The sequence below is a fragment of the Triticum dicoccoides genome, chromosome 2A (genome assembly GCF_002162155.2).
Source record: "Triticum dicoccoides isolate Atlit2015 ecotype Zavitan chromosome 2A, WEW_v2.0, whole genome shotgun sequence".
NCBI classification, from domain to species: domain Eukaryota; kingdom Viridiplantae; phylum Streptophyta; class Magnoliopsida; order Poales; family Poaceae; genus Triticum; species Triticum dicoccoides.
In genome coordinates, this window is record NC_041382.1 from 2,169,598 (window position 1) to 2,181,933 (window position 12,336).

The following is a 12,336-nucleotide window of genomic DNA, read 5'->3' on the forward strand; positions in this document are numbered from 1 at the left end:
TCGTATGGCTCAACCACCAGCTCCTAAGCCTGTTGACACAGACTATGAGCGCCACATCAGGAAGTTACATTGACAACGTCTACAGAAGGAGGCGAGCTCGAGCTCGAGCAAACAACAAGCAGCTGTTGAAAAATGCGGGAAAACCGTTGCCCAGCTGGGAGAACAGGCGGCGCAATCGACCCCCCCCCCCGCTTGTTGTGCCGACAACACGTGACAGTACGCGCGCCCAATATTATTGTGGCCAAACAGTTTACGTTCCCGAGGTGGGCGATGTGGTAATAACCCAGGAGCATATAATGCAGGCTGAAGAACTCAAGATCACTGTTGGACAACTCCTCGAGATCGAGGACATGCCTGTGATTATAGAGGAGGAAATAAAACGGAAATATGTCCGGGAACAACCTTTGGTCAAGCCAGAAGATGTCAAGAAGCTCCCAACGAGAATGTATGAATTGCATCAATGGTACATGGACATTACCAAGAGATCCGATCGAGAGTCCCTCATGGTGTATGTCAAGAAGGATCATTACTAACATGAGAAAGCTGTGGCCGTTGAGTATTCTGAACTGTTTCAGTTATACAATCAAGACGCACTTGACAAATCTATCGTCAATTGCTATTGTCTGTAAGTGATTTCTTTCTGTAATTTAAGTCTCAAGCTAGCTGTAGTGATCCTTTTGATCAATCATTACCTGTAATTATCCTCACTATATTCTTTTCTGTGGTATTATGCAGGATAAAGATGTATGAAATGAGAAAAGGTGGACGCTATGGCATTGAGTTCATTGACCCAAACACCGTTAATCAATACACATGGAAAATGAGCAAGTATTATGAAAAGCAGGTAGAGGACAGCATGCTAGAGTTCTTGAAGCGCCTCAAATACAATGAAGATATACTACTTCCTTACAACTTCGAGTGAGTCACACTTTCTTGTACTACAAATTCATTGTTTTTGCCTACTAGCTAGCTACATGTTTTTGCTTACATATGCCCGCTTAATTAAGACATGCAAACGTGTGTGCATGCAGATTTTACTGGATCTTGTGTATCATTAAAGTTAACGCCTGAACAGTTGAAATACTGGACTCGCTACTCAAAGCAAATAGTGACTACAACATCTTGTATGGGATAGTCAACAGGTAATTTCAATCATTATTAACTATATATCTCGGCCTATTTAGTTCGTCATTTCATGATATGAACTATTTAATAACCCCTTTATTCATTTTCTTTGTCGGCGGGCAGGGCTTGGGCAAGGTTCATCAGTGTCACGGAAGGCGAATGGAAACCACAGCTGAAATGGTTTCGATCCAAGGTAAGTAATTAAGTAGTACTAGCTAGCTAGCTAGCTGCCATCTCTTTAATTATCATGCTTGATTAATTATTATCTGATCAAATTAAATTCCATTCTCGTAATAAAGGCCCTGAAGCAGGCGCAAGGGACTAATCTGTGTGCATACTGCGTTTGCGAGAACATTCGCATGATGGCGTCCGAAAGGAGCAGATCTCAAAGACAGGAATGGATACGCTTGTCAGAACACTATTCACAATTTTCACACCATTATCAATATCTAGTTACACAACTAATACACATGCATATTGATCTCCTTCTTAACAGTTCAAAGAGGTGCGGGACAAGCTCCTAGAAACGGAGCGCGTAGAAGCACTTCAAGAGGAAATAGCGGGATTTTTGCTCGACCAGGTCATAAATCCGAAGGGAGAATACTATTACCCGCTACCGCCCCCATCGAACATGTCATGAACCACTTCCAATTGTCATCGTGCTTCGAAGGCACCAATTAGGCTAATGCCACTGGCTCCGAAGGCAACATGCATATGTAGGAGAAATTGTATATAGCTATACATGTGTGTATGTGTAAATTAGTATGGTGGTTTGTGAGACATTGATAATATATATATATGATTGGTTCTACTAGAAATTCTATATATATATATATATATATATATATATATAACGTGTACAATGTGTAGTACCGTAAAATACCAACAAACGAAAAAGAATTAAAATGGAAAACACAAAATTAAATGAAAAAGAAATCATAAAACCAAAAATCCCCCAAACATTTTAGTACCGGTTGGTGTTACCAACCGGTACTAAAGGGCTCCCGGTCCCCGGAGCTGGCTCGTGCCACGTGGTTGCCGTTTAGCACTGGTTCGTGCTGAACCGGTACTAAAGGGGGGGCCTTTAGTGCCGAAATGTTAGTGCCGATTCCGAAACCGGCACTAAAGGGCCTTACGAACCGGTGCTATTGCCCTGTTCTGCACTAGTGTAGTAGTTGTTTAGGTTGTTTAAATTTGTGGTTGTTATTTTTTTAGAGGATGTTAACAAATATATATATATATATATATATATATATTATTGAGAAGTTTATATGTATATGAGGAACTACTGCCTGCATTCCTGTGCTGATATTCTGTAGATGCACAACGGTAAAAGAAACGTAGTAATAGTTCGAAATTAACTAACAAAATTCTTGATAAATTAATTGTTCCCCATGAAGTAACCACAAATTCTTAGCGAAATTAACTAAGAACAACTTGGCCAAGAACTCCTCTATAGGTAAAAGCCTAAGTGAAAAACATCATTAATGCAATGGATGCCACTAGAAGAAATCCTGCTACTCATCCAAGTGGGAGTACGAAACAAATCGTCACAACAACTAGGAGTGCACATCAAAGCTTTTTAAAGTTCTCTAACTGCGCTCGCAGCTCGCTATTTTGGATGTGCAAAACATTAATTTGTGCTTGCTTCTCATCCATCTTCACTTGCTTCTCATCCATCTTGACTTCTTCTCTCATGCATCTATCAATGCATCGTCCAACTGGGTTGTGAGTAATCGACTGCGGTACGCGACCAACTAATTTACATGTGTGGCAAGAGAAAGGTTGTTGCATGCATGTGTGCGTACGAATTAATGCAATGAAACGAGAGTTCCAAATGCTCTAATTAACTAACGGAAAGATGGAGATGTTTGGTTATACCTTGGTTCCTTTGCGTGCACACATCAGAAATTCTTTGACTTTCATTTCTTCAAGTGTACGTGATTCTCCTCACAACTAGGCTGTTGCAGCCACGAAGGAGCCCATGTCGTACGAAATGCCGCCAGATCAGACAGACGACCCGCTGTTGCAACGCGAGGAGTCACCGTACACAGCCAGGTTCGCAGAACACGTCGAAGAGCTTATGGCCGAACAGGGGAATGGGAGCTGAGAGAGAGAGAGAGAGAGAGAGAGAGAGAGAGAGAGAGAGAGAGAGAGAGAGAGAGAGAGATAGGAGAGAGAGAGAGAGAGAATTATTGTTCGGTGATATTAGCGACGTTTGATGTGCCAAAGTGCTGCCAATATTTACATCCACCACATTTGCAGCGTCCAAGCTCGAAAGCTTGCTGCTGGTAGTAAATGAACTTGCACGTTCCGCCAGTATGAGCGCTACTAATATTTCGTACACTAGTGACGTTTCGGCCCACTGGACGCTGCTAGTAGTTCCTGGCTGATGGCTAGCTTGGATGTACACCACTAGCAGCGTGCGAAGCGCTCGAATGCTGCTAAAGGATATCTATCTGCAGCATTCTTTAATCGGCAAGCGCTGCTACTACTTGTCCAAGTTAACTGATGCGTTCGTTTTTCGTTTTTCCAGGTCGCTGCTGATAGGGAAAATCCTACAAGGCCTTGTTTGATGGAGGACGTTTGGGGAGGTTTGGAGGAGAATATCCACTCAGGGCCCAAAATCCTCACAAATCCCTCTCAGCCCATTTGACACACAGAGATTTTTTTTTGACAGAAAAATTGTAAGGGAGGCCCCTACAGTATAATTGGTGCAACAAACCCAAATTACAAGTACCATGTCTTAAACCTAGATGGGTGAAAAGGCATCAACCCCTTCCACCACTAGGCTATGCCTTAGTCTGCCAATACCCATGAATCCCACCCAATCCACGTGGTACAGAAAACTCATGTAGCCACTCGTGGAACTGAGGAGAGTTGGACGCTCGCTATGCTGTTGTTGTTGTTGTAGGAGGTTTAACCAAATAATAGAAGGATTTATGAGGAGGGAGGGATTAGTGAGAAATTGAGGGGATTGGGTGGAGGAGAGGAATTAACCAAATCCTCTCAAATCCCCATCCAATTTGGGGCTACAAAACCTCCCCTGTCAAACGAGGCCTCAGGGGTTTCTATACTAGTGAATCTCTATTTAAGATATAGATACATATTTGTTTTTATGCGATCTAGATTGGATATTGGATAGATAGAGCAGACGCGCCACAAAAGGGAACGAATCAATTCATGCTATAAAGTCAGTGAGGTGATAAGTACTCAAGGGTGTGCAATACTTGTTCCATTAATTCCCTAATATTAGGGTGGTATTTAATTGCCACCAAAAACTCAGGATGACTTAGCGTGCTCGCCCTATATAAACGCTAGCAAATCGATGTACTCATCAACACATTTGGTAGATCAGATCAAACGGTAAAAAGAAGAGAGTGCCAGTACATAGCTAGCATTGTATTTTGTGATGGCGATTAGGAAGAGCAATGCAAGCTTTGTATGCTGGGCGGCCCTGATGTTGGTGATGGCCACTCTGATGTTGTCATGTGATGCTGATCCAAAAGGTTAACATCCTTCTTTTTCCTATTGTGTGCATATACTTAATTTTTCCTTGCATCTATGTTTGTAGCTAATAGCACCTATCAACAATGATTGATGAAGGAACCCATATTTTATTTATGATTGTAATTCATTTAATCTTTTTGTGTAGAATCATGCGGTTTGATTGAAGATGGATGCAACGAAGCCCAGTGTAGGGACTATTGTAGGATCATTGGTCACACCAAGGGATCTTGCCGGGAAGCCGAGTATTGTTGTTGTTTGATTGCCGCAAAGCCCAAGGTCGACATTGTGCATCATCGTGATTGAGCTTCTATGAACATTATTTTATTAGATATATAGCAAAAGAGCCCTTGTAACGGGTACAAAATAAATAAATTTTATGCAGAAACATTTAGCACCTCCCATCACAGTTGCATAAGCTGAGTCATCAACATGCCACTTTGGCCCGGATTTGGGACAGCCCCTCCTTTTATCTTCTGCCATGATTGCTCCCCATTTTCTCAAACCATGGTTCCGCCTCTTGGGTCATGACTGTGGAACCTTGGCACCATGGATCATGTGTTGCCTCGCCTCTGACTCAGCTCATTGTACGACAAGAAGTGGTAGAAAAAAATATGCTTCAGTTGCACCTAATTCTTAAGTAGCTATCACAGGAAAAAATGGGCTTTCTAACCCTACAAGCATGTCAAGAAGTTAAATGCTAAAGCTCCACACTGCAGCTTGAGGACAATAATATTTAAATCCAATCTAAGCAGCTTAGTGGTCATATGTGCACTTGAAAAACTATGTAACTTATCAAACAAACAAAATATACAACATGGAATGGGCCTTGCATTGTTATCAGATGCAATGGCAGTGTACATATATATACATACATCGCTATGTGTATGATCAAACTAAAATATATATTTTTTGAAGCCATGCATTGCAGCAGGAAATATTGCACCAAAGATCAAACAAAAATTTAAAAAATTTAAAAAATATCAATGGGTTAATCAATTGAGAAAGATTCCAGCTACAATAGTTAGTTAACAAATAATAATATCACTGCCAAAAGAATAGCAATTGGCTGCTCGCATTAGGAAATTATACTCCTATGAAGGATGGTGGAGTACCCTCCACCTTGGGCGCCTCACAGGCAAAGAGCGCCTCCGATCCGTCTGTTGTTCGGTGGCTACTCGGGGGCGTCGCGACCCGATCCGATTTGCCCGGATGGCTCAAATCAGGGCGACCCGACTCGGATGTCCACGACCCGACTCGGATGTCCATGACAGGTGGATCGCCCGACGAGCCCAGGGCCACCGTCATTGGGCGGCGTCAAGATCGCTCGCAGGAGCCACCACATGCTTTCTTGCATGCGAAGTCGTGCCCTGAATCACTTGGCGGCGTCCTCGCCCCATGCCAAGAAGGATCGGTCGCGACATGCATGCTAGTGGGTTGAGAGCGCCTCCGGGCAATCCATCCGGCGGTTGCCTGCCGTGGGGGCCTCCCCGGGGCTCTCCGAGAGTCTGATATGCGCGGACGGCTCGGATCACCGAGCGTCCCAGGGACACCCGTCATTGGGCGGTGGCGGGCGTCGCCCAATGGCCCTGCCATTGCCCTGTCGCACGATGTTCTGCATCGTCCACGGACCGGGATGGTCCAGTTGCAACAGGCGGGTCGTGCGGCATGACCGTCTGGCTGGCTCGCTCATGGGCCATGCCCTTGTTAGCGTGCTTGCTACTCCTGGTCTCTCTAAACACCCCCACCCCAGAACCTATTTCAGCACCCTCGACACACACCCTCGACTCTAACCGTCAACTCTTTTGTGGCCTCGCCGTCGCCGATGTTGTAGCCTTGTAGGCCAACGATGTCTTCCCTGTCTCGTGGGACTTCGCAATTGCATGCATTCCCTCTATGAGCCGTATAAGGTTGGGCGTACGTAAACAAATAGATAAATAGGTTCACCTACGACTGAACAAGAGATTCTACGAAAGACAATCACGAATTTCTAGTTATCTTATGGTTTGCGAACTGTTTTGCTTTGTTTCCTTGATTTATCCATCCAGGTAGATAAAGTATGAAAATTAACAGAACAACCAAAGACGGTGGGAATAGGGACAGTTGTTAGCACTAATCTTTATATTTTGTATTTGCATATCTAATTTGCTTTCGTTATGCATGTATCACAGGTTAGGGATCGGAGTAGCTAGTCTCGCGAAGCTTCAGTGGATGCGTGCAGAGAAGGCGAGGTGCCAAGCCACCATGCGATACTGCGAGCACAGTGAGATGACGATGTCAGGTGCCGTGTGAGGCGGCAAGGTCGTGTGATGCGGAAGCGTGTGGGCGGTTGAATTCTGACCGGCTACGCAATTAGTTGAAGCCATGAGAAGTGGTGTGCCAGTTAGTTAGTCTGTTTGCCGTGCATGTGCAAGTGGTTGCCGGATCATGCTTTAGTGGTTGGTGTAGTGTGCATGCATGAAGTTAGTGTGTGCGTCAGTTAGTTAGTTAGTTAGTTAGTTAGTGAAGTAAAAATATGTGTAGAGGCTCGGTTAGATTTCTCTCCCTCTTTCTCCGTTCTTTTAAAATTATTGCTTTTTTATGGGCTTTTGACATTTTAAAATGATTGCTAATGCACAAAATACACATTGCATTTTTTGGAAGGCTATCCTCGTTTCAAAAAGAAAGGAAAATAATTGACGGTTGGACAGATTAGTAGTGCAACTTAATCACAATTTTCCCGCAAAAAAAATTTAATCACAATCAACACAATTTTTTTTGCAGGAAATCACAATCAACAATTAAAGGAGAGGTACCTGGATTCGTAGTGACTTAGAACTAAACAGTACTAGGCTTTGGGCTCATTCAGTCATAGCCAACCCAATCAGGTGCAGTTAAGTTAACATGCACTAACAGGGGATGCTTGACCAATGGACTGAGATATCAGATGGAGGTACCAAACTTGCCTTATATATATGAACCCGGCCATAGCCATGTCCATTGAAGAATACATCTTAGTACTAGCTGCTAGCATATCCCACACTACTCACGCTAACAATGTCAATTATGTTCTCGCAAGAGCTTCCCATCTACACAGCACTCCTGCTACTTGTTCTTCCCCTGTACTACTTGTACTCCAAGGCTAGTTGTAGATCAAAGAACCCAGCGGTGCTCCCCACAAACTGGCCAATACTGCGCATGTTCCCTTCCTTCGTGGCCAACCTCCACAAGATGAATGACTATTTCACCCTGGTCCTCGCCAGATCAGGCTACAACTTCAGGGTGCACGGCCCACCCGGGACCGGGATGCGGTTTTTCGTCACATGCGATCCTGCCAACATCCGACACATCTTCACAACGAACTACACCAACTTTCCCAAGGGTGCGGAGTTTGCCGCAATCTTTGACATCATGAGCGGCGGCATCTTCACCATCGACGGTGAGCCAGCTTGTCGACAGCGCACGAAAATCAAGAGCGTGCTCAGCAACCCACAGTTGGTTGCAAGGATTGAGGGTTGGTCCCGCGACAAGGTGGAGAACAACCTCCTCCTGTTGTTTACGCACATGGCAAGAACCAGCACTTCGTTCAACATGCAAGAACTGATGTCGAGGTTAATGTTTGACCTTGCTGCTATGCCTCTCTTCGGCGTGGACCCCGGCCTTCTATCTTTGGACATGCCTCCCATGGAAGCCGCAGTCGCCATGGACACAGTCATGGAGGTGGCATATTTTCGGGTCGTGGTGCCAGCTTCTTGTTGGAAGTTGATGAGGCGGCTGAACATCGGCCCTGAGAGGAAGCTCAAGGCAGCACACAAGGTGCTGCGTGGGTTTGTCATGGAGATGATGGAGAGGAGGAAGATTGACACATCTTCCGTTGGTAATGGCAAGCAACATGAGGGTGTTGATATAATTTCTTCCTTCCTCGACGACCCCTATTATACCGATGATGACATGTTCAATGCATTGACCATTAGCTACATGATCGCTGCGAGGGACACAGTTGGAACGGCTCTGACATGGATTTTCTACAACCTTTCCCAGAACCCTAATATTGTGTCAATCATCCGCAATGAACTGTCGCCGATCGCATCATGCAAAGTAGCGGCCCATCCAGATGCCATGGTAATCTTTGAGCCGGACGAGACCAAATCTCTAGTCTATCTGAGAGCTGTCTTGTACGAGACTCTAAGGTTGTACCCACCGGCCCCTCTCGAGCGCAAGATGGTGGTCACCAATGATATCTTGCCGAGTGGTCATGAGGTGCATGCCGGCGACACCATCCTTATTTCTCTCCATTCCATGGGAAGAATGGAGGGCATATGGGGTAAAGACTGCCTCAACTACAATCCAGATAGGTGGCTCTCGGAGGATGGTAACAAGCTGAGGTACGTACCATCTCACAAGTTCTTGGCCTTCAACTCGGGTCCGAGGATGTGCCTCGGCAAGGACATCGCGGTTATGCAGATGAAGACCGTCATTGCCTCAACGTTGTGGAACTTCGATGTGGAGTTAATGAAAGGGCAATGCATCGAGCCTAAGTCATCTTGTATACTGGAGATGAAAAATGGGCTCATAGTTAAGCTAAAGAAGCGAGAAATGTTACATTAGAGCAAGTCTAATAAGGCATACTCAACCGAGTATAGCAAGTGCCATGTCATTTAAATCCTAGGTGCAAGGGAGAGAAAGGAGAGAGAGTGAAGTGGATGCTAAATATGTAGCCAGGGTGTAGCACAAGCTACGAGGCAGAAGAGCTAGCTTGCAGCATGTGCAAGCGCTAGATCTGGTTCTTAGTGTTCTCATCCAATCATGTGTGTTTTTCTGCCTTCTTCATGTGCAAGAATTAAATGCTATAGCCAACTTTAGTAGTCAATCTACAGCCATTCTATTATATGAGTTTTTTTCACAAAGGTTGTAGGTGACATGGAATATGTATAGAGCCGGCAGCGGGCTTTCTTATTAGCCATGCTCTTAGACTCTGATCTTTATATAATCTTGCTTAAGGACTACGAGAACAGTTTTATGTTGCCCACAATCACAATATTACTTATCGAATAATAGAAGCATCCATGAATCAAAATTTATCTTTCTTTACTGAACAACCAACATGCTGCCATTTATTACTCCATTGTGTGAGACATGGAATAAAGGCATCGAGATATCATGCTTTGGGGGGATAACTATGTTGCCCAAAGTGGGAAGGAGGTTTTGATTAAGGCGGTAGCCCAAGCATTGCCAACATATGTCATGGGAGTTTTCAAACTTCCCATGTCGGTTTGTGATGATCTGAGTGAGCTCATACGGAATCTCTTCTGGGGTGCGGAGAATGGAAAGAGGAAAGTGCATTGGCTGAGTTGGGATAAATTGAATCGTACCAAACAACAGGGTGGCATGGGATTCAGAGACATGCGTGTTTTTAATCAGGCTCTCCTTGCCCGCCAAGCATGGTGTCTGATTCAGTCTCCGGAAAGCTTGCGTGCTCGTGTGCTTAAGGCCCGATACTACCCCCAAGGAGACATTCTGGATACGGTGTTCTCGGGCCTACCATCATCTACTTGGCCTGCCATTGCTTACGGTCTTGAGCTGCTTAAGGAAGGGATGATATGGAGAATCAGTCCGGATATGGCGGGACAACTGGATCCCTAGCTCGCTCATCAGCGCTTAAACCGATAAGTCCTCGGGGTCGATCCCGCTTAAATAGGGTCTTGAGTCTGCTGGATCAACATGAGAAGTGGGACGAAGCAAAAATCCGGGCGACCTTTGCCCCGATTGATGTGGAAGCCATACTATGGATCAGAACCTCACCACGGCAAGAACCTGACTTCCTAGCCTGGAATCCTGAAAAGAACGGATATAGGTTGGGGATGTGCCTTCTGGATCAGTCCCGTACCGGGCACCTGTGCAGGGTGTGCGCCTGCACAGGGCCCCCAAACCAACGGGGCCCCAAATCAGCCGTATTAGCTAACTACTCCAGGTATAGTTTATTCTACATGGAAGCTTGAACCAATTAATTATCCTTCCTCTCCTCACGCACGGCACTCTCTGTTCCTCTTGGTCTTCATCAAACATCAGGCACATTTTTCCGTTCTAATTAAAATCCTATATCACTGAACCTTCACTCTTTTCTTACTTTCCCTTTCCAATCCCCATCTAATAACTCTCCACGATTTCCCCAAATTTACCCATTGTGATGGCATCTAAATACTAACGCTCTAGTACACCCAGTCCCTGTATTTTTATTTGTTCTTTTTTTGCCCGATATTATTTGGTGTTCTTGTTCTCAAATATCAAATCTGCAAGTCCGCATATCAGTGTTTCTCTGGACATGCTTCGCTACTCGTTGCCGGCCGTGCAACCGAAAAGCATCAATTGGAGCTTCGATTGAAATTGGAGATTTCGAGTTGTTCGTTGTCAAAGCTGGTTCATCAACAGGAGTAACCAAAGTAAGAGCACACATGTTGCTGCCCTATAATCTTGCTTCTCAAGTACATCATAGGTTGCTTCATTGCTTTTTATTAAGTTCTTAGTTCTTGATATTTTTCTCTTGGCTTTATTTTCTACAATGTCTTCTAGAAGTAGCAAGTAGTATGAGTCATGTCAGGATATGAACAAGAAGGAAAAATAAAAATGTCAAGGACCCATATTTGGATTTCGCACCAAGCCTCCGTTTTCTCAGTTACGGCCCTGCGGAAGAGCAGGTGCTTGAGTGCTCTAAATGCCCCGCTTCCAGTGTAAGGGATGTCTACACATTTTTCCTTTTCTTCGTCACAAAAACCAAAAATACTCCCTCCGTTTCTAAGTATATGACCTTTTAGAGATTTTAATATGGGCTACATATGTATGTATATAAACATATTTTATTGTATGGTTTCACTTATTTGAGTTTAAATGTAGTCGGCATTGAAATCTCTAAAACAAATATTTAGGAGTGGAGGGGGTACAAGTTAGGCAAGCGAAGGCAGCCGCGCCACAATACTCACACCATCAGCCACCTCCCTCGCCTCAGTACTGAACTTGTAGAGGCCGTCGAGCTGACCAGATTGAGCTTCCGAATCAGAGAACCCCGAGGGAATGGTGCTCTGGTAATCCAACCCGGGACATATGGTAGTATGTAAACTCGCCGAGTTGGTCACAATAATCCCATTCAAACAAGATTTCTCAAGTTGGTCAACTTGCAGAGCCCCTTGTTGTTCTCTACCAAGCTTTCAAACACGTATAGGGTGTGCAAGGATTTCAACTTGCCGATGCCGTCAGGCAACACTGATCCCGCCAAGCTGAGATGTGATAACAAGGGTAGGCTAATGATAGCTTGCAAGTGCACAGGATTTAGTTGTAGCCTTTTCAAAGTAAGAGTATCAATCCAACAGGGAGAACAGGAACTGGACTTTTTCCTCTTGTAGAGAATTACATATATTTGTGCCTGCAAATAATTATAGACTTAAAGCAGAGCAAGACGGATAAAAAGGATTGTTGAGTATTTTATTTTCTTGTGGGGGAAGGATTGTTGAGTAATGTTTGTAACTTGTAACTAAACAACATAAAAATAAATGACGTGTGAGAATTGTGTTAACTAGTGAAACAATAGAATAAAAGGGCGCTCTCAGGGACTCGGAATCCCCATTTGCATGTTTCTAACGCACATATGCATAAGCATAGTATATACCGAATACTTGGGCCACTGCTGACAATTATACTGGGCAGAGCCGGCTAAAGTACATGTTCTACTTG

The 12,336-nt window shown here is 44.4% G+C and overlaps 1 protein-coding gene and 1 long non-coding RNA gene across 2 annotated transcripts; both read left to right on the plus strand.

The window, feature by feature from the left end:
* The first annotated feature begins 4,484 nt into the window (after nucleotides 1–4,484).
* LOC119358532 lies at nucleotides 4,485–5,022 on the plus strand. Its single transcript, XR_005172250.1, has 2 exons — nucleotides 4,485–4,634; nucleotides 4,781–5,022. It is a non-coding gene; the product is annotated as an uncharacterized LOC119358532 (long non-coding RNA).
* A 1,278-nt stretch (nucleotides 5,023–6,300) lies between these two features.
* LOC119358533 (noroxomaritidine synthase 1-like) lies at nucleotides 6,301–9,625 on the plus strand. Its single transcript, XM_037625028.1, has 4 exons — nucleotides 6,301–6,470; nucleotides 6,804–6,920; nucleotides 7,396–7,423; nucleotides 7,753–9,625. The coding sequence occupies exons 1-4, from the start codon at nucleotides 6,301–6,303 to the stop codon at nucleotides 9,217–9,219; spliced, it is 1,782 nt and encodes a 593-aa protein (XP_037480925.1). The 3' UTR covers nucleotides 9,220–9,625.
* Nucleotides 9,626–12,336: the final 2,711 nt, after the last annotated feature.